Source organism: Pyxicephalus adspersus, chromosome 2 (assembly GCF_032062135.1).
Source record: "Pyxicephalus adspersus chromosome 2, UCB_Pads_2.0, whole genome shotgun sequence".
NCBI lineage: Eukaryota > Metazoa > Chordata > Amphibia > Anura > Pyxicephalidae > Pyxicephalus > Pyxicephalus adspersus.
The window spans coordinates 125,771,327-125,790,379 of record NC_092859.1 but is presented as its reverse complement, the minus strand read 5'-3'; the positions used below and the strand labels follow the sequence as shown (position 1 = coordinate 125,790,379).

The 19,053-nt window shown below is 35.3% G+C and overlaps 1 protein-coding gene and 1 long non-coding RNA gene across 2 annotated transcripts in view; one reads left to right on the top strand and one right to left on the bottom strand.

Annotated features, from left to right (window-relative positions):
- Positions 1 to 888: 888 nt before the first annotated feature.
- LIPC (lipase C, hepatic type) overlaps positions 889 to 19,053 on the top strand; it is a gene marked incomplete in the record, with an annotated part of 58,965 nt that continues 40,800 nt past the window's right edge. The window contains 3 exon segments of the mRNA XM_072402320.1: positions 889 to 1,015; positions 1,144 to 1,258; positions 16,867 to 16,932. Coding sequence (XP_072258421.1) covers positions 1,180 to 1,258; positions 16,867 to 16,932 — 145 coding nt within the window.
- Positions 11,790 to 16,874, bottom strand: LOC140324432 (uncharacterized). The gene is made up of 3 exons (XR_011919534.1): positions 16,780 to 16,874; positions 15,561 to 15,644; positions 11,790 to 12,250 (listed from the first exon to the last, which is right to left on the bottom strand). It is a non-coding gene; the product is annotated as an uncharacterized lncRNA (long non-coding RNA).

Sequence of the window (19,053 nt, the reverse complement as noted above, 5' to 3'; positions counted from 1 at the left end):
CAGTTGGATTTAAAAATGTCCAATGTCAGTAATCTGAAAAAGTCAAAAATACATGGTCTGTGCTCACTGTGAGCCGTGCCGGATTAAGACTTGGTGAAACCCTAAATTATAAAGCCTAACGGGACACTATCAGTAGTAAATGCACATGTGTTGGTGGTCAGTGAGAGTAAAAAGTACTCAGTTTTGGTGCTCACTGGGAGTAATACAATACAATGTAGTGCGCCTTGAGTAGAAACTAGAAAAACTGCTCTGCTCCAAGTTAAAAAAATCCACCCGTGTCCTTGGACACTGGGTGCAGGTGTTTGAGGGGAAACCCGTCCACATTCTTCTATTTGGTTTGCACCCAACGGCACACCCATGATCTCAGACAAATGTGATAAAAACTTTTTATGTTCCAAGACAAGCAAATATCTCAACCCCATTCCAACACAAACACAAAATCAAGCCAATCAAAGACCTCCTCACTGTGATGTGATTTATCCTCCCATGGGTTTATTCTATGATTAATTATTAAAAAGTATTTCCAGTATTGTTTCACTGTAACTGGAGGAATTTTATACACTTTATGCATACAGAGTGTCCCCAGGAAGGTAAATCCCTGTTCATGGGATTGTCTAATTCTCTCTTATTCTCAGAACTGTGATTTACCCGGGATGTGAAAGCACCTTCCACTAAGAACACAAAAAAAGGAAGTGAATGTAATGCAGCTATAAATTCCTAAAAACCAACAACCACTGAGAAGTTAGGAGCTTGGATCCTTAGCAATGGTCCTTGCAAAAGAAATATTTTCTGTCTGATTGAAATGTTGACTTTTAACTAGAAAAAGAATGTAGGGAGACACTTGCAGAATTAGGTGAAAGTAATGTGAACTTGTATCTAGGTTTGGTCATTTCGCAATGTGACCAGAATGAACCATTTGTCAAACAATTGTCATCATGTGACTAATGACAAGCTTTTTTAAACTGTTTGATGCATTTTACCTTTCTCAAAGCCAGCTGACACTTTCCAACAACAGGTACCACTGTCTTTTAAATGAAGCAAATATTAGCAAAATTATTTTGTTACAGAAAAAATCAGCACAAATTTAATTTATTAAGCTACTTTTTAGAGTTTAATAATTAACTTCTGTGAACTTCTCTTCAGGTAGATACTGGAGTCAGCAATTACATCAGCTATACTATGGGAAAGATTCAACTCTTCTACCTCTTGCTGGCTTTTATGATCACTGAACAAACATTAGCTAAAAAGCGATGTAAATGTAAGTAACAATTCTTCCATCATTATTCCTTACTTTCCATCTTCATAATAATTTTGGTATAGCATAAAAAAATATTTACTTTGTGACTATTAGGACTTTTTAAATCCTTTTTGCATTGAAATGTGGTGATGAACTGTTTATTTTACACTCTACAATTGAAAGTTCATGTACAGAAGACTAGATCTGTACAATGTTTTGTAGCCAGGCATTGGAAGTGAGGATCTACAAAGACCTGGATTTTAAGAGTACAGACATTTGTGTATACAGTACATTATGGTATAGTAGAATCTTCATTTATCTATGTGTAACATTGACTAATATTCTCTATAGCAGTCATTGGAAATGATGTGATATGTTTGTTGAAATAATTAGTACTTGCCCAAAGCAGTTTTATTTTTTGTACGTTATTCAATGAAATTAAACTTTACCAATTTTGGCAAATGCATGCCATATATGTTCAAAAACTTTTAAAGCATTTGTCATATAAAAGTAAATAAATACTACTGAAATTTAAGGTATATAGTGTAGACAATCACTAAGATTCATCCAGCTTTTACTCCGAATTCACACATTTTACCTATTTGATTCAATTAGAACATTGTTGATTCACAGATTTCATTATTGAATCCAATGTGAAAAAATGTGTACATTGTGGGTAAAGGTTGGGTGAATCCTGATTGAGCCTTCAGTTGCATTGAGCAAGTCTGGAGCATATAGCTTAGTCTTACCAGTTGTTTAATTTTAGGGGGTTGGTTAAGTGTTACAGTTATGGAGTTTGGTGGCGGAACTAGTAAATGGGAGTGGCTGACCTTTATGCTGGGCGTAGTCCGGTACAGGATGCTTTGTATGGGTCCCACCTCTTTTTGAAAATCAAGTTTGAAAAATCTGTTTCAAAACCCCTTTCTCAAGATTTTGATTGTTTTGGGAGTTTTTTTTTCTGCTGTACTGGGTAAGTGTCAGATGGAAACATGTATTTTCTTTGTGATTTCTTTAACTGTGGATGTCCACAACATACATGGAGCTACTTCCAGTTAAATTGCTCATGGGGAAATCCTATGCCCACCTGTATTTAGTCCCTTGCAGCTAGCAAGGTATACTGTTGGAATAAGCAAATAGAACCATAACACTTGTATGTCCCGCTGCATTTAGCAACCGACTACCAATTCATTTTACATTGGGAATTTACATTGGTTGACCACCAACATACCACCAACATATGGGGTATTTTTCACACCAATATATGATCACCAATGTAAGAAGAATTATTCCTCCTACTGACCACTAATGTCAAAGACATGTTTTCTTATGATCACCAATATAAGCAACATTCCCACTGATATTTTGGCCTTGTCCTACTGGCTAAGTCCAAGGGGCAGTCCTCTATGTAACCCAACAACCAGCTTCCAGTAAAGGTTTACTTTGTCAACCTCTGCTTTTGTTCATATCCATGTTTTTATTTTACCATTGCTATTCAGATACCAATCTATCTTACTAGATAGGATTTAAATAAAAAGTCCCTTCTACAGTCTAGTGTAGACATAATGCACAGTCAGGCAATCAATGCAGAAAGTGGCTTTTATGAATGCAGAACAATGGACTTATCATGCAGTCAATAATCACTTTTCTATATTGAGGTGTAAACTACTGAAAGGTATAACCTGTTGGTTTTTAAGTTGCTGACTTCTTACATATAAACCCCTTAGCTTCTTTACCATATCTAGGCAAATCCAACAATATGCAAACACACCATTTCATCTTTTCCCCTTCTTCTGCCCCATGAGAACTATACTGAGTTGATGGCTATTAAAGATGCCTATAGATGTTTTTAAACACAATATTTACATAAAATATAACCTAGCAACTAATTTAAATGTGAATGCCTCTAGCTCATTTTATCCAATCAATACTATGCTAAATCACAGTCTGTTAACCAGAAAGGAAAAAAGCAGTTCATTCAAGCTAATATGATGACCTTTGGTGATTCTTATGATATTCACCATCCCGCTGATAACTACACCCTATGAAGTTAGGATCCAGGTCCATAGGTTGTGCAAGGTTGATCGTATACATAATAGAACATTAAAGGGAAACTATATTTGTTTAGATACATTTCATTTTTTTACAATATCCCATAAAGGGCTATCTAATACAACAACAAACAATACTGCAGTACACCACATAGTGCTTCTTCGATGTATTCACAACCTTATGATCACTTCACATGGACTTTTCAAAGCGATAATTCTACAGTAAAAAGTCCAAAAAAATAGATTCCACAAGTGATCTTTTGACCAGAGACAACCAATGAGCTAAAGTAAAAAATGATTGGAAAACATCTCATGCATAGAAAACAATTGTATTCATAATCTTCATGTACAACTGAGAAAGAGCAGAATCTAAGACAATTAAAAATTTTACACTATGCACAAATTTAAATATACGTTAAGTACAACAATAGGATATGTTTTCCTGCTATCAGATTACTGGCAGTGAAATAACACTGTGAACATAAAAACATTTCTGAAACAAGCCTGCATTATGAGAATCCCATCACTTATTTACTGAGAAGCTCATTCATTCTTGTAATTACCCCCATCATTACCTATCATATCACATCAAGGAACAATCTTACAATGAGCTGCTTAGATTGTTTCTATAACATGTTGGCTGTATATCTTTGAATGTCTAACATTCGTAGAACAGCAGCTGCTTTGTTTGAAATCAAAGGACTATTCCGCTGTTACCTGTGAACTGAAAGAATCCACTTACAGTATGCAATAACAGACACTACATTGCTCTCCTTGCCCTGTGAAATTATAAGGCCCACACTGTGACCCATTATCACTACTTTTCCTCACCCCAGCCTTTCATCATGTACCTTGATCATTGAGCCTTCTGTTCCATGTGAAGAACATCCGATTGATTAGAAACACTCACAATGCAAAGGCAGACTTGTAAAAGAAAATACATTTATGTTGAAACTGGTAAAAGTATACCATGTAAACTTGAACATAAATTGATCTCAATAAAAAACAAAATACCTATTTTTTCCTTAAAAAATAGGAGAAATGCTTTGACTTGAATACCATTCAAAACATGACTACTAACGTTCAAAACAGCAATCAATAGAAATGCAAATAAAAATGCAGTTCCAGAATATGCCACAAGACATCAATCAATTATAAACCGATATTCTTTTTTTATTGCCATTTTGAAGGCAAAAAAAAATCTTGGTTTATACTTGAGTAAATAAAGGTAGTTGATGCTGTTAAAAATTGCTATATATATTTTATTGTATGTCTTGAACTCCCCAAATTGTCAAAATACTAAGGAATCAGCAAAAAGGTTTGGTAGATGGAAAGGAGGGAGCAGGTCAAACTTGACTTCTACGGCAAAAGCCAAGATTTGCATATATTTTTATTGCCTATATGTCTAAATCTTTCAATGATTTTTATGGTTTTCACTAAAAATAATTGCTGCTGCATCATTTTCTGCTAGCTATGAAGTGTCCAGTTTTGTGACAAGATATTGGAAACTGGGTATTTAATGAAATGATTGTTTTTGGTTTAAGAGTTAAAAATCAAACGTTAAACAAGCTGTTACTACAGTGTGCACTTTGTGCCATCAATTTTTTAGTAACAGTCTTATTATGTACCTGGTGTGGTTTTTCTTCCCTGACGACCGTGCAGTTTTGTTGTGATACAGTACTTTTTCATCAAGTTATAACATGTTATCCTGCTGGAAACAAAACTCAATTTCATAAGAGACTTCCGCAGATCGATTCCTAGGAAACTTATTTGTAACAAACAATGAAAGATCCTCCTTTGTTAAAAAGTACTTCTGAGAGTAGCCGGTTGGAAGTATTAAATCTGGACTGTGATATATTTGCTGCAATTGTTAGCTTTATTCAACAAGTGTGAAAAGAAATGTGTTGTTTCAAAACAAGAATCTGCAAGTGCACTCCAAGCCCCAACTGTAATTTATGGGATAAAAGTGATATGATTTAGGATAATATAAAAGGAGAATTTTTTTTTAACACAGATAGTCTTTGTATATTTTATTTGTGGGTTTTTGGATACAAAATACAAATGACTACAATAGGAATGTCAAACTGAGCTAAAAATCCCCCCCAAAAAGGGCCATATTATGTATATTGATGGCTATACATACCTAACTTTAAGAAATTTCTGCAGCATTGGGTTCTATTCAGCTCCAACAAGGTAAAAAAAAGTCTTTATAGGAGCTAATTACATGACCTGTGGTTCAATTTTGAAGAAAAGAAATATTCCTTTTTAATTATTTTACTGCTGTCTACAAACAATTATACAACGATATTAAAATGCAACTTGAAGAATATTATTGTGCCCTGGAATATCATTAATGATGTGTTTATTAATGGGTACAACCTAATTGCTGTATTAAGCATTGAAGATCAGCAATAAATAAAAAACAGTTACACATTAATGTGAACCTTGACTTTGGACTGTACTGAGCGTTCAGCAGAAAATGCACAGTACATAGTGTCACATGAAACTCTTTGTAATGTTGTATCCCATATTCATTTTCTTTGAAGTAGTGGATTACAGAAACTCCATTGTAGCAGTGTATTTAATATCTTCTCTATACTTGCTTCTCGTTCACACGGTAGGCTTGTTAATCCATAACCAGAGAATCTCTGGTGGGAAAGCAGGGGAAGGAATTTGTAGATTACTAAAGGATTGTTTTTTGAAACAGTTACTTCTTTCATGTGTGAATTTATCACACTTGCCCCATCCTTCAGTTCCATTAAAAAGGTAATGAGATGTTCTGGACTAATGTTTACAGAGGGCAACAAAAGGACTTGTCCTGGCTAAAATCGGGTGATTCTACAAACATATCACTCTCAAATATAAATTTTTTAATATTTTTTAAACATTTAAAAAAATATATATAATTATTACACCCACAATAGGAAATAGGATAGGACTTGACATATTAGTGACAAACATATTTAATGTCTATTTTAAATTTATATCAGATATTTAAAGCCACCTAGTTCTTTCAAACAAAGAAGATGCTTCTCAACTCAACAGGCCTAATTTAATAAAGTTCACCAAGACTGGGTAGACTATCAAGGATGAACCTTGGTGATCCCTCAAAAAAGGTTTGGTGGATCACTGGGGATCTCTCATGATAGTCAATCCTCCCTAGTGATGGAAAACTTTTATAAATCAGGTCCAATGATTTTCTTGATTTTTGGAATACCATGACACAGACATATGTACGAGGCAGTGCTGAGAAGTTCCTGGCTTTGCCCAGAAAAAAGAGAGCCAGAGTTATGAAATAACACATTTATTTAACATATTCCCCCCTGAGACTGATGCACTTGGTAAAGCGTAGTTGCAGCTTTTTTAGACCGTTCAAATAAAAGTCCTTTGGTTGGGCCACAAACCAGCTCTCAGCCTCATCTTTGTCGTCAGAAATGTCCTCAAAACTTTGCCCCTTCAGGTGTTTCTTCAAATTCAGGAACAGATAATAGTCCGAAGGAGCCAAGTCAGGTGAGTAGGGGGGATAGTGAATCAATTGGATACCCAGTGTGTTCAATTTGGCAGCCACAACATTGGACATGTGTGCAGGTGCATTGCCCTGCAAAAAAAGGATCCCTTTGGTCAACTTTCCACGGCATTTTTTCTTGATAACCTCCTTCAGCTGGTCCAGGAGGTTAACATAATACTGTCCGGTGATACTAGAGCCCTGAGGTAGGTAGTCCTCCAACAGAATACCATCTTTGTCCCAGAAAACAGACGCCATTATTTTTTTTGGCCGATTTCAGGGTTCAGAACTTCTTCGGCCGTGGGAACCCGCTGTGGCGCCATTCCTTTGACTGTTCCTTGGTTTCTGGATCATCGATGTAGAGTCAGGTTTCATCCTCAGTCATTAACCTAGCCAAAAAGCCCTGTGCAGCTTCAAAATGGGCCAAAACAGCTTTCGATGCTTCAACTCGTTCCTTCTTCTGATCACTGTTCAAACATTTCGGCACCCACTTCGTTGAACAAACCCAACACATTTAAGCCCAATGTTTACATTTAAATGAAGAAATATAGAGACTACTTTTCTGAGCTGGTCCTATTCTAAAAAATCTTTTTTAAGAGATGAGAAAAACTTTTGTCTCGTACTTAGAACATGCTTATTTTGGGTCACAATAGTGTTGCCTAAAGCGTACCTAAGCTCCGAACTTTCACTTTACATAAATGGGTAGACACGCATGCGCAGTGAGATCGGCAAATTTTTTTTTCATCGTATGTCACCTGATCTCGCGCCTGGGTCAGGTGACCTAGGATGAAGAACCCGGAAGAGAAGGCGAAGATGGCGGCGCCCGGAGTGCCAGCTCCGAAACGGATCCTGAGATGACACAGGACCCGATGCCAGACACCCCCGGAGTGATCTGACTGCCCTGCGGGATTGAAGGTGTGTTTTTTTCTTTTTGTTTTGAGTAAAGTTGCTCTTTAATTTTGCCTCAGGTTGGTTCAAAGAACATTTAAAAAATACTCAGTGGGCAGCCCTGCATCCTGTGTGCAGTAACTATTTATAGTCCTCTAACAAAAATGTTACTATAAAAAGTAGTCACAATAAACCTCAATAATCACAATAAACTTCAAATGAAACACAACTGATAAGAACATTATACCTGATTTATTACAGCTCTCCAAGGCTGGAGAGAATACACTTCCATGAGTGAAGCTGAGTGATCCAGCAAACCTGAAAAGGATCTGGTCCAGGATTCAAAACATTTGCTATCAAATAGAAAATGGCTTGAAGAAATCCAGCTTCACTGATGAAAGTGTATCTTCTCCAGCCTTGGAGAGCTTTAAAAAATCAGGCCCATTGTCCCACATCAATGCAAATATTTTTTTTTTTTTAGTTTTTACCAAAAATGCAATGTTCTCATTCATCATACAATTCTTAGCTCATAATTAGAACCACATATGAAGTTTATGAACCATTGAAATATAAAAATGATCAAAATGTGCTCCACGGACTTTCTCCAGCATTTAGAGATATTGGAGAAGGATGCCAGAGACATCAACCCCAATCCCCTATTGAACACATGGCTGTCCGTAATCTGTTTAGTGCAGTGTATTCACAAAACATTTATGTTCCACTCTCCAGGCTGCTCTCCCACGTGATTTTCAAAAACTAAAGGCAGAACTACAGACACCAGGCCAGATTCACTAATGTCTTCTCCACTCGCGTCCTTCCTAAAGCAAAGCACTTCTATTGTTCCTCTGATAAAATTATTTATCTACAAAGTGTGCAAGTATAAACTGTATAAACTAGACATAAAATGACCTGTATATATGAGATCCCTCACAGACCTATACAAATTATGTTTTATTGAGATGCTCAATTTACTGGTCCATATGTCAATATATGACAGTGAGTTGTTATATATTTGGGAGTTGTGATATTGGGGCTAATTGAGCAAGCCACTGTGAACAGCAAAGGGATCAGGAAAACATGGAGGTGATGGAATATAACAGGCTATTCACATTAAGAGGGCTGCAATGGCAGCCTTCATATTTCTTTAATGCCTAAAGCCCTATATAATTTGTCTGTAATACCTTTTTTTAAGGTTGAACTCACAATCTTCTAATGACTATGAGACTATACTTGTCCCAGAATAATCCTAACTAGTCTTGTTTATCCTCTGCATTGAGCTGATATTGTGTTTTGTCATTTAATTTATGAGTGCGATATTACGCCCTCTGCAGCATCAAAAGTAATTACCATTAAGCATAGGCTGTCATGCATAATAAAGTTTATTATTATGTATCTCAATAAATTGCTGTCACTCCACATAGAGACGTTTTAAAATGTTATTCCCATAGCAAGTGTAACATAAAAGAAGAATGTCACATAGAGCTTTCTGTTCCCAAGTGTTATAACGCTCTCTCAAAGAATTATTTATTGACTTGTTCAGAACTTCACTAATAAAAGTTGAAGTACTGTGTCAGAGTGTTCATTGTTTATAATTACACAGCTCCCTTAAAACTGTGTCTGCCCCAGGAGAATCTGTCTCTAAATAGCATGCTCCTCTGACTTACAGATTGACAAAGTTCCATTCCTGGTACTGATTCTGTGCTAAGATGAAGCTCAAGTCAACATCTGATTTCCTACTTTCAAATCAAATAGAGAAGGGTTAGGTTTTCAGTATGTTTATATTAGATTGTGAATCTTTTTCACTTCTCGCTACTGTGGCCCTACAGATAGTGATGGGAAATGTCTCCAGGATGGACACAGGGCCTGATTAATTAAAGCTCTCTAAGGCTGGAGAGAATACACTTTCATCAATAAAGCTGGGAGATCCAGAAAATCTGGAATGGATTTCTTCAAAGTCATTTGCTATTTGCTAGCAAATGTTTTGAATCCTGGACCAGATCCATTTCAGGTTTGCTGGATCACCTAGCTTCACTGATGAAAGTGTATTCTCTCCAGCCTTAGAGAGCTTTAATAAATCAGGTCCAGACAGTCAATGGGTCATATACATATACATAAAGAATTATTTTTTACTATTCTCAAAATACAAAAAAATCAAAACGCAAATTAAAACCTTAACTGTTCCCTATCTTGTTTTGCCATACATAGGTTTAAAAAATTTTTCAAGTAAACCCTGCCATTTTCTTTAAGCTAAACTTCGGGATCCTTTTAGCTTCCCACTTTTAATAAATTCCATACCCTAACTAAAAATGCTGGATTCTTTTTTTTTTTTAAAAATAATGTTTTATAGAAATTATTTTCCTTCTCCCGATGATGTCCGCACTCTTGCCCCTGCACATGTGGGAGGATCTAAAGAGAAACCACTGCAATGGTGGGAACGTACATGGACATTGGCATGCAGCCCATCTGCATTTATGCCCACACATGACACAGAAAAAGAATGACACACAGGCAACCAACAAAAGAAAGGCAGGTTGTGGACAATGAAAAGTTGAAAAATGAAACAATGCTTCTAATTTCTTAAAATTCCTTGAGAATGAAACAATGTATTTTACTAAAAGCAAAGCCCTTTGTAATTCATTACAACATGTGTGTGGGTATAATTATTTCTTCAGAATAAAGGATGACAGTGAGGAGGCCATCATCTTTATTTTCTTACGTTTTGAAGGTCTATAAAAGAGAATTTTTGAAGTGAAAGTTCTCCCAGTTGTATTACAATGCACAGCTAACACTATGTGGGCTATCATACCATCTGCAACTTTAAAATAAAAAATCAGGTTTTATATTATAAGAAGTTAGATTCAGGATATCTTGGGCAATTCTAGAAATGTAGGTGGCTCTATTTTATAAGGTATGTGTGTTCTTAGTAAAGCATAGCAGCACTATCGACATTAAATTGCTAAAGTTTGACTGACATTCTAGGAGATAAGCTGATGTACCTATTGCTCCAGGTTAATTTTCAAAGCTTTATCCTGAAAATCCAACTATGTTTTGCTAATATTTGCAAGCAGGTCTATTGTCCATCGTGAAATGATGCCCTTTAACCAGTTTAACCAGTTACTAAAATAGACAATTCTCTTTTTTTCTCTTCCTTTACCCCCTTCTTTTTTTTCTTCTTTCTTTACCTATTTTCTTTCTGTTGTGAGATTTTCCTTTATACACTTTAGGTTATCTACCCCTTTTATATAAGTATTAAAGTTTATATAAGTAAAAAAGTGATGATGGGTCTGCTTTAGCAGTGGCCCTTATTCCTGATTTCCCCTGTGGTTGTTCATTCTCAATGGTTCATTTTTTTCATAGTCTGTTATCTATTGTTCTTTGTTTTCATTCATTGTTTTATATTCTATTTATTTTGTTTCCATAGTTTACAATATGTTTTTACAAGTAAACTGCTAGGACTTTCTGAGTTTATTTTCAGAGCATCATTTATTCTCAGAGCATCAGGGATATCAAAATTGACAGCACTCTTTTGGATAGCTTTTTTGATTTAACATGACAAATAAAGGCTTTTGTTTACATAGTTCAATATCTCAAGTTGATATTATTAAACACAACTAAGTCAGAGTAGATATTGGTCCATTCTCTCTTCACTTATTTGTTGGCCTATCAATAGGGCTCCCCATAAAGTTTTCGACAAAAAGAAAGTGTCTGCAAAAAAAAAACACTTCCAGCTGTGCTTTTTTAGAAAAACCCATAATGCTCAGGAAATCTAATGTTATGGGTATAAATGTAAAAAAAACTTTGTGTGTAGAGACTGAATAAAAAAAACAAGTTAGACATATTTTCAGCATATTATAAATAATGCCATTCCAACTCCCCAGGCTTCTGATTCAGAGTCAATCCAATATTTCATAACATTTGCAATATATACATTAAACTTGTTGTCTCAGGAGCCCAATTTTACATTTTAAGTGTTTCAAAGCAGCAAAGCTGACTTGTGTTTGGGACACTACACACCAGGAACATTTGCTAGCGTCGAGTGTAAAGTTGGGCTCCTGAGACAACAAGTTTAATGTATATATTACAAATGTTTTAGGAATCAGAAGCCTGAATAGAGCCTCAATGGAAAGGCATTTTTTATAATGTGCTGAACATAAATCGTCCATCTCTCCTCAAATATGATGAATTGTTATGAAAATATTTTGTATTGATACGTGAAGTTTAATATTTGTAAATACACAATAAGGATTTCAATTTATTGTTGTTATTATATTTAATCTTTTCGAGTCCCAAAAATTCTAATTCCTCGTCGAGAAAACTGGTATTTGAATATATATATAAATAAATGTGGGATTTGATACAAAGTCTTACATAACGGTAATTAGCAAGATGTGATAATTATATGTTGCTGCTCATCTACTACATTTTTTTTGCAATCACTGCCTGTGTACATGCACTTTGAAGATGGCTGAATGGCATTTCTCATGGTGCGTTTCCTGATGATATCAGCATTGGATCAGGCACAACTGGCAGACAGGGACAATAGGATCTTTATTGCAGAATCCCTGATGAAAGCTGCAGATATAAAAAATATTTTAGAAGTATTGAAAATTACTTTTAAAAACCTTCCCATGGTAAAGTTTATATGAGATTCCAGCAATTAGTTTTAGATTCTCAATAAAATGTCCAAAAAGCATTACAATGTTCCCCTTAAATGACAATCTGTCTTCATATATGGCCAGGTTTATTCTGAAAACTGGAACTGATCATCTGTTTATGGAGGCAGTTATCATAAACAAACAGTTAGCGGTAATACAGGACATGTCCCCTCAGCAGCTGTACTTTATATGCTAAGCTTTGTGTGTTCAAAAACGGGAAAAAAACATTTTCTGAAGCTGACTGATCCTCTTTAGGCCAGTAAAAAGAGTTGGCAGCAGGTGAACATGGAGCAGCAATCACTTTCAAGAAACATTATTTTTTACTGCTTGGCAAAAGCAAAGAATGCTTGGCATATGAAATACAAGTGACTATCCATCTGCAAATGCAGGGGTGAATGATAAAGTTTTTTTCCTCTGATAAAATGCCAATGTATATACATTTTTCTTGGACTGTTTCTTTGCTAAAAAGATACATTTTGTGGTTTTTTTGGCTTATTTGTACAGCAAATGAAAACAAATATTACTATGTGTTCTGTAGTACCAGGCATGCTTCAGGAATAGTAAAAGATAATTCTTTAAAAATGTTTTACCAATTAAAGGCAAAATTGTACTCACTTGGTGGTGAGTTTCCACCATAATCAGCAAGTATGCTGTACATCATGGCACAGTCCTACCTTTGTACAGGTGGCCTTTATCAATGACAGGTCCAAGAATCCGTCATCATTGCATCCCAGCATGCCACCCTTTTCGCCACTGACTCCATGGCAGACTTCTGAGCACATGGAGATCCTCTTTGATCACATACTCACAGACTGACAATCCAACCAAGGGAGATCTGATGTTTCTCCACACCCTAATCTAGGCATCCTGCCCCTATCAAGGATTTTCCCCAGCTCATTCTGAATGCCACCCACCACCACTTCAACAGGGAGCACTTTTTAATAAATAGAAACCTTACACATGAAATATCAGATTACTATACTGTGTACATCCCCTGAATAGAAATATTGCTTTTGCGTTGAGCAACCATAGACTTTCATATGGCCATATTGCCAAACAAGTGCATTACATCTCCTATGATTAAAAAGGGCCAGTGGGTTACTAAAAGCCTTTGTATATAAGGCTGCACTAGGCAATTTGAACAGTCAGTTTTTTTATATAAACAGTAGCTTTAAACAACAGTACAAGTCAAAGGATATACCACTAACTTAGTACATGTGCTAAAATTAACACATTTACTTAGTTTACATTATTTGAGTTCTCTGCATATAATTGCTGCAAAATGTTCACATGGTCAGCAAAGTGACAATAGTAGTGTACTTGTTGAAGCTCATGCTGTATAACTCTCTTGCCTATTCATTCCTACTTAAATGACTACTGTGAATAATATTCAAACTTTCATGGCAAATTTGAATCTAATTTTTGGCTGTGAAAAACATCTTAGAATAAGCATTTTTGTAGTGATTGCTGTTTGTTAGATACAGCAGTGAAATCCACAATGCCAAGTAGGTGCATCCCCATCCATCAGGTAACCTAGTATGGTATGGTATAGTATGGTAACCCATAAAAAACTAGTACTTAACATGATGGCTGTGGTTCCTCTACCAATGACAATATTCCCCTTTACTCTTTTTTTATGTGTACTTTTTTTTTTACTAAAAGTATCTGTATCATTTTTTAAAATTACAATTTATTAAAATGTTGGCGAATATTACTTTTTACTTGCATTATTTACATACTGTACATTCTAATGTTCTAAACTATAAATAATTCACCTTCCTAAATGTTATAAATAATGTGCGCTGATGTTTTTTAAAACTGCAGATTATTTACCTTCTAGGCTGGTTGGAACAATTTTCAGATTATTCATGTTTGTACCTATGTCCAATGACAGCAAAATGTGCCCGTTGTTCAGATTTCAGAAGCTAAAGGCCCAAATCTACTGTAACTTTTAATGTTATTGCAGAACAGGTATTCCTAGGAATCTTCTGTACATTTGGAAATGAACTAATAAAAGAAAATCAACTGGTTGGGGAATATTGTACTCAAAGGACAAATGCCTAGAGCAAAACAAGTCAGTAACATCAGTTGAAACATTTAGTACAATAAAATGTCTGAAAGATCATGTATTTTAATTGCAGCTTTAATATCTATAAAGCCTTAATACTAAAATAAAGCTAATTAGTCTTTATTTTGCATTGTAATTATAGTAATAAAAATTGGATATTATATTAACTACTGTAATATCTATTGAAAAAAAAACATTCAGAAAAAATTGCATGTATATTCCTATCATTCATTTTTGCTAGTTTCAAAGTAATAAATTATAATTTGTGCATCAATATTGTTTTGTGACTGCCTTCAAGTTCCAAGAAAAAAACAATACAATGATTTACAGGGGTAATTCTGTATTTTACATCTATTGTCAGCTTACATGTTGATAGATGAGGGCTAAAAAGCAGAAATGCAATAAAGAAATTCTTACCTTGTTTTGGTTCATGTGTAAGGTTCATGTTTGGGGTATGGAGTTGCAATCAGTCAGGAATTGTTATAAAACACAATATAAATAGGCATTGTGGTTCCCTATGTAGACCAGCCTTTGCCTGAACATGGAGCTAATTTTATCCCAGTGCTGTTCTCATCAATTTTGGTTGTAGCCTTCACACGTATTGGGGGCTTTTGGGGCTTATATACAAGTATATATGTAAGGGGAATGTTATTTTAAAGTACAGTCTGGCATACTTTATGATAAAAACATGTCTCTCAATGCCAGAACAAAACTTTTGCAGAATGGGAAATGGGGGGAGATTTTTTTTTCCCGAAGAGGAGATTTAAATGCTTCTTTATATGATAAGAATATAACAATCATATAAGAAGAAGTTTAGTTACCATATTGCTTTTCTCATGTAGGCGCCTTCTCTGTGTGACCTATACCCCAAAGCTTTTCCTCCAATCATAAAGCAGCATATTATCCTCGCAGTTCAGGGGTAGACCTATGGCAAAAGTTATTTTCTTTATATCTGGAATTTAGATTTAAATTGTGCATTCAGTCAATTTCTTTTGTTTTGAAAAGATTGGGGAAGTATTAGTTTTTTACGCTGCCCATTTCTGTTCAGAAGATTTCCCCTCACTTTTTGTATTATTGACACAGGGTAAACGGGATTAAAAATGATAGATAAAAAAAGACAGCAAACAAAACACCAACAACAAAATAATTATATTCATACCAAAAATGGGAGTGGTGGAAAAAACTTTGTTTTGCTGTCTGTACTTTCCTGTTCCACTTAGCCTTTTCCCAAAAACGTTTTGTTCTGCAATCACAAGGATAAAAAGTGAGAAAAACATCCCCAGTAATACAAATGCATGTGTTTTGTAAATTTTCCTAACTTAAGTTAGTAAAAAAAACAGTTGGTAGTCACACTTATATCCAATAATAAATACGTTACACAATCTGAAAGAGAAATGAAGAACTTTTAATACTTCACAAAGCATAAAAGTTAATGAAGCAGCTGCTTTCTGCATTCAGCTTTCCCCAACTGATCATACAGCTTGAAATTCCACTCCAAATGCTCACAAAAAAGAAACTGTTATTTACCCCAATGTCTTAGAAAAGCACACCACCCCCCTGGGGTATTTTTCTCAAAAAAATTCTTTACATGTATATAAAAATTTAAAGGTAAAATGTTCCAACAAGTGGAAAATGTAGGACACATGATTCAAACTAGCTCAAGGAGATGGACTGGGCCAATCGGTGGTATTGAAGAAACAGTCATATGGACATTCCTGGAAATGTTTGACTTTTTTCACATATTTGTTAAAGCAAACATTATATTTTCTTTAAACAGTGTCAATAGAAAAAGCATTGAGTAACGTATCTTCCATTTAATGAAAATATCAGGTGTTGTACCAGTGTACTATGAGAAAAAATAAATAATTCCTCCCTTTGCCTAACGCAAAATTTCTTAGTAGAATACATCATTTCAACAGAATTCAAATCAAGGCTTGGAGTAGGTTGGACAAAAACCTTTCATTTATTCTTTTTCAGCATTCCTTGGTATCATTATTGTGTTGAAAGATCGGCTTTAGAGAGCTCTTCTAATCTTTGTGAAAAGATCTAGAAAAAAAGGCTACACCTACATACTTCCTAATTAGTTTTTATTCATTGGCACATGATTACAATTTAATTGACCTAAAATGGTGATCAATGTAGGGGTGTGCCTACTTTTTCAACATGACAAATCTATGTTACTGTTTATTTTAAATATGAAAAGTAATATATTATATCACCTTTATCTATAGACTCTGTCTGAATGAAGATCTTTTACTGCTCAAATCACCGATCAAACTTACTGTTTCCACAATATTCTATATGTTCTTATCAAAATGCTGTATGTATTGTTATGTATTCATGATATTTTGTGAGTAGCACCTTGAAATTTTACCCACTTGCAGTTGTATTTGGTAGTTGCTTTTGCAGTTTTTCATGTGTAGAATTTTCACTGCAGTAATAATTCTCATTCTTTGTGTTTGCAGGTCACTCTAAAGAGAATGATGGAAAAAAAACATTTCTTACCAGCCAACAAAGTTCATACCCAGCAGGTAATTATTGCACTTAATAAATATGAAATATTTTATATACAAAGAATATGCCATACATATCATAGAATTTCAAGTTTTGCCAACCAAGGAGGGTGGTAGTTTAAACTCAAGAAACCTTTTAAATGTGAATTTTAATTAAAGTTGTTAAAGTTTTTTTTAAAGTTAAGAAATAGTATTCCTAAAAATTATTAGCCCCACAACAAACACTACTTACATGAATATCAGTTTATTTATGCAAATAAAAGACAGGTTTGAGTTTGTTTAGGAAGGTTGTACTTCCATAATTCCTGTCAGCGTATGAGTTTTTTTTTAAGTTGGACAGTAAGGCTGCATACACACATGCAATAATTGTTGTTGGAAATGATCCTTCATGATCCTTTCCAATGACAAACTTCTGCACAATGCATAAACGAGTGCTGTACATACAGCACCGTTTTGCCCTAGGGAGAGCGGAGGGAGAGAACGATGGAGCGGCACCCTGCTGCGCGCTCTTCCCCTCCACTTCCATTAAGATCGTTTGTCGACCATTGTCCGTGGATCTGCTAGGACGGTCGTTCGGACAATGGGCGACGGACGCTGAACACACGCCAGATATTAGCACTGAGTTGATTATCGGACGAGAACCATTGCAAGTGTGTACGCAGCCCAAGGGCTCAGTTGGAACAATGCAAACAAACTCAGAAAGACAAAGCCTTGTGTCGTTACCCTCTGCAACCTTCTCCTTCCAAATGGTACCATTTGTAAGAAAATGAGAAAATTTTAGTTCCTATGATAATGACTTAAAACATTGTTTCTAGGAATAGCTTTTATTATATATGTGCATGATAGCAGACATTTCTTGTATATATCAAGGCTCTGACAGTTTTCCTTTGATCCTTTTCTCTTACTGACGAAGTCTAATTGAAAACAATAGACTCACTGCAATCTCTAATGATGTTAAAACAAGCACAATGCACCTGACAGCTATAGATCATTTAATCTTTGGCCGAGCTGTAAATGGCATGATGGATCACAGAGCAGCACATTTTATTTATCGAAGGAAATGAAACAAAAATTCAATAATTAAAGTTTGAATACTATGAAGCAATACAGTTAACACTCTCCCAGGTAAAAAGTATCTGTCAAAAAGACTAGCACTTCTAGCTTCACTTAATAATCTTGTCCATCTGTAATCACATCTGTGGTCAGGGATAAATTTTAACCTAGGCTATGGCATAGGATACCACAGCTGCTATGGGCAGCTTTTGCCACCCAGGCCATTTAATATTTGCCCTGTATATTTCTACATACTAGTTTGCAGGCTTACGGGCATTAGTAATGCTAATAATGATTAAACACCCTGGTACACCTACCCCCTGCATAAGCTATGTGCAGTATCTGCAGTGCATTTGTCTTGCTTCTCGGCCAGAGAGTGGGGATTGCTTCCTTCCAGGTGCCTGATACATATCCCAAGAGTAAAACACACAGGCTTCCACGTTTTGCAACTGCTGATTATTGTTTACTTTTACCATGGGGGCATTTTTGGGGTTGACTATTTGATGTGTGTACTGTGGTCATATATAGTTATAATTGTAGGCATTTTTATTTATTGATTACTGTTATTAAAAGACCACAATTTTTGAAAATATCTGGTTGTAATAAAAAGTGACCTTATCCATTTCTAAGGAACCCTAAGCATGATACCTACATTTTCACAATGTGCAATAAACATACTGTATATACCCCCCATGCTATGCTACGCTATAAATATACACACACAACATACAACACAAAGATTTGGGATAATTAACTTCTCTCTTATCAAGTGAGGAAGAGAACTAGATTTTAAGGTGCTGTTATAGGAGTTACGTAGGCATAAATGGGTATCTTGAGTACCTTTTAGGTTTTGTGTCATTTAGAATAGAGTCTGTTCAAACCCAGGGACTTGTGATGATGAAAGGTCCTAACAATTTCCTCCAATGGTATTCAATGTTATTGGAAAGTGAGTCTAAGCATTTTTTGGGATGGATTGGATGTAGGTACACAGAATTTAGGTAATAATAAAAACACTCATTATTCATCACTAGTGTTGGTCGAATAGCTCACTATTCGATTCGGCAGCTATTCGCTCGAATATAGCAA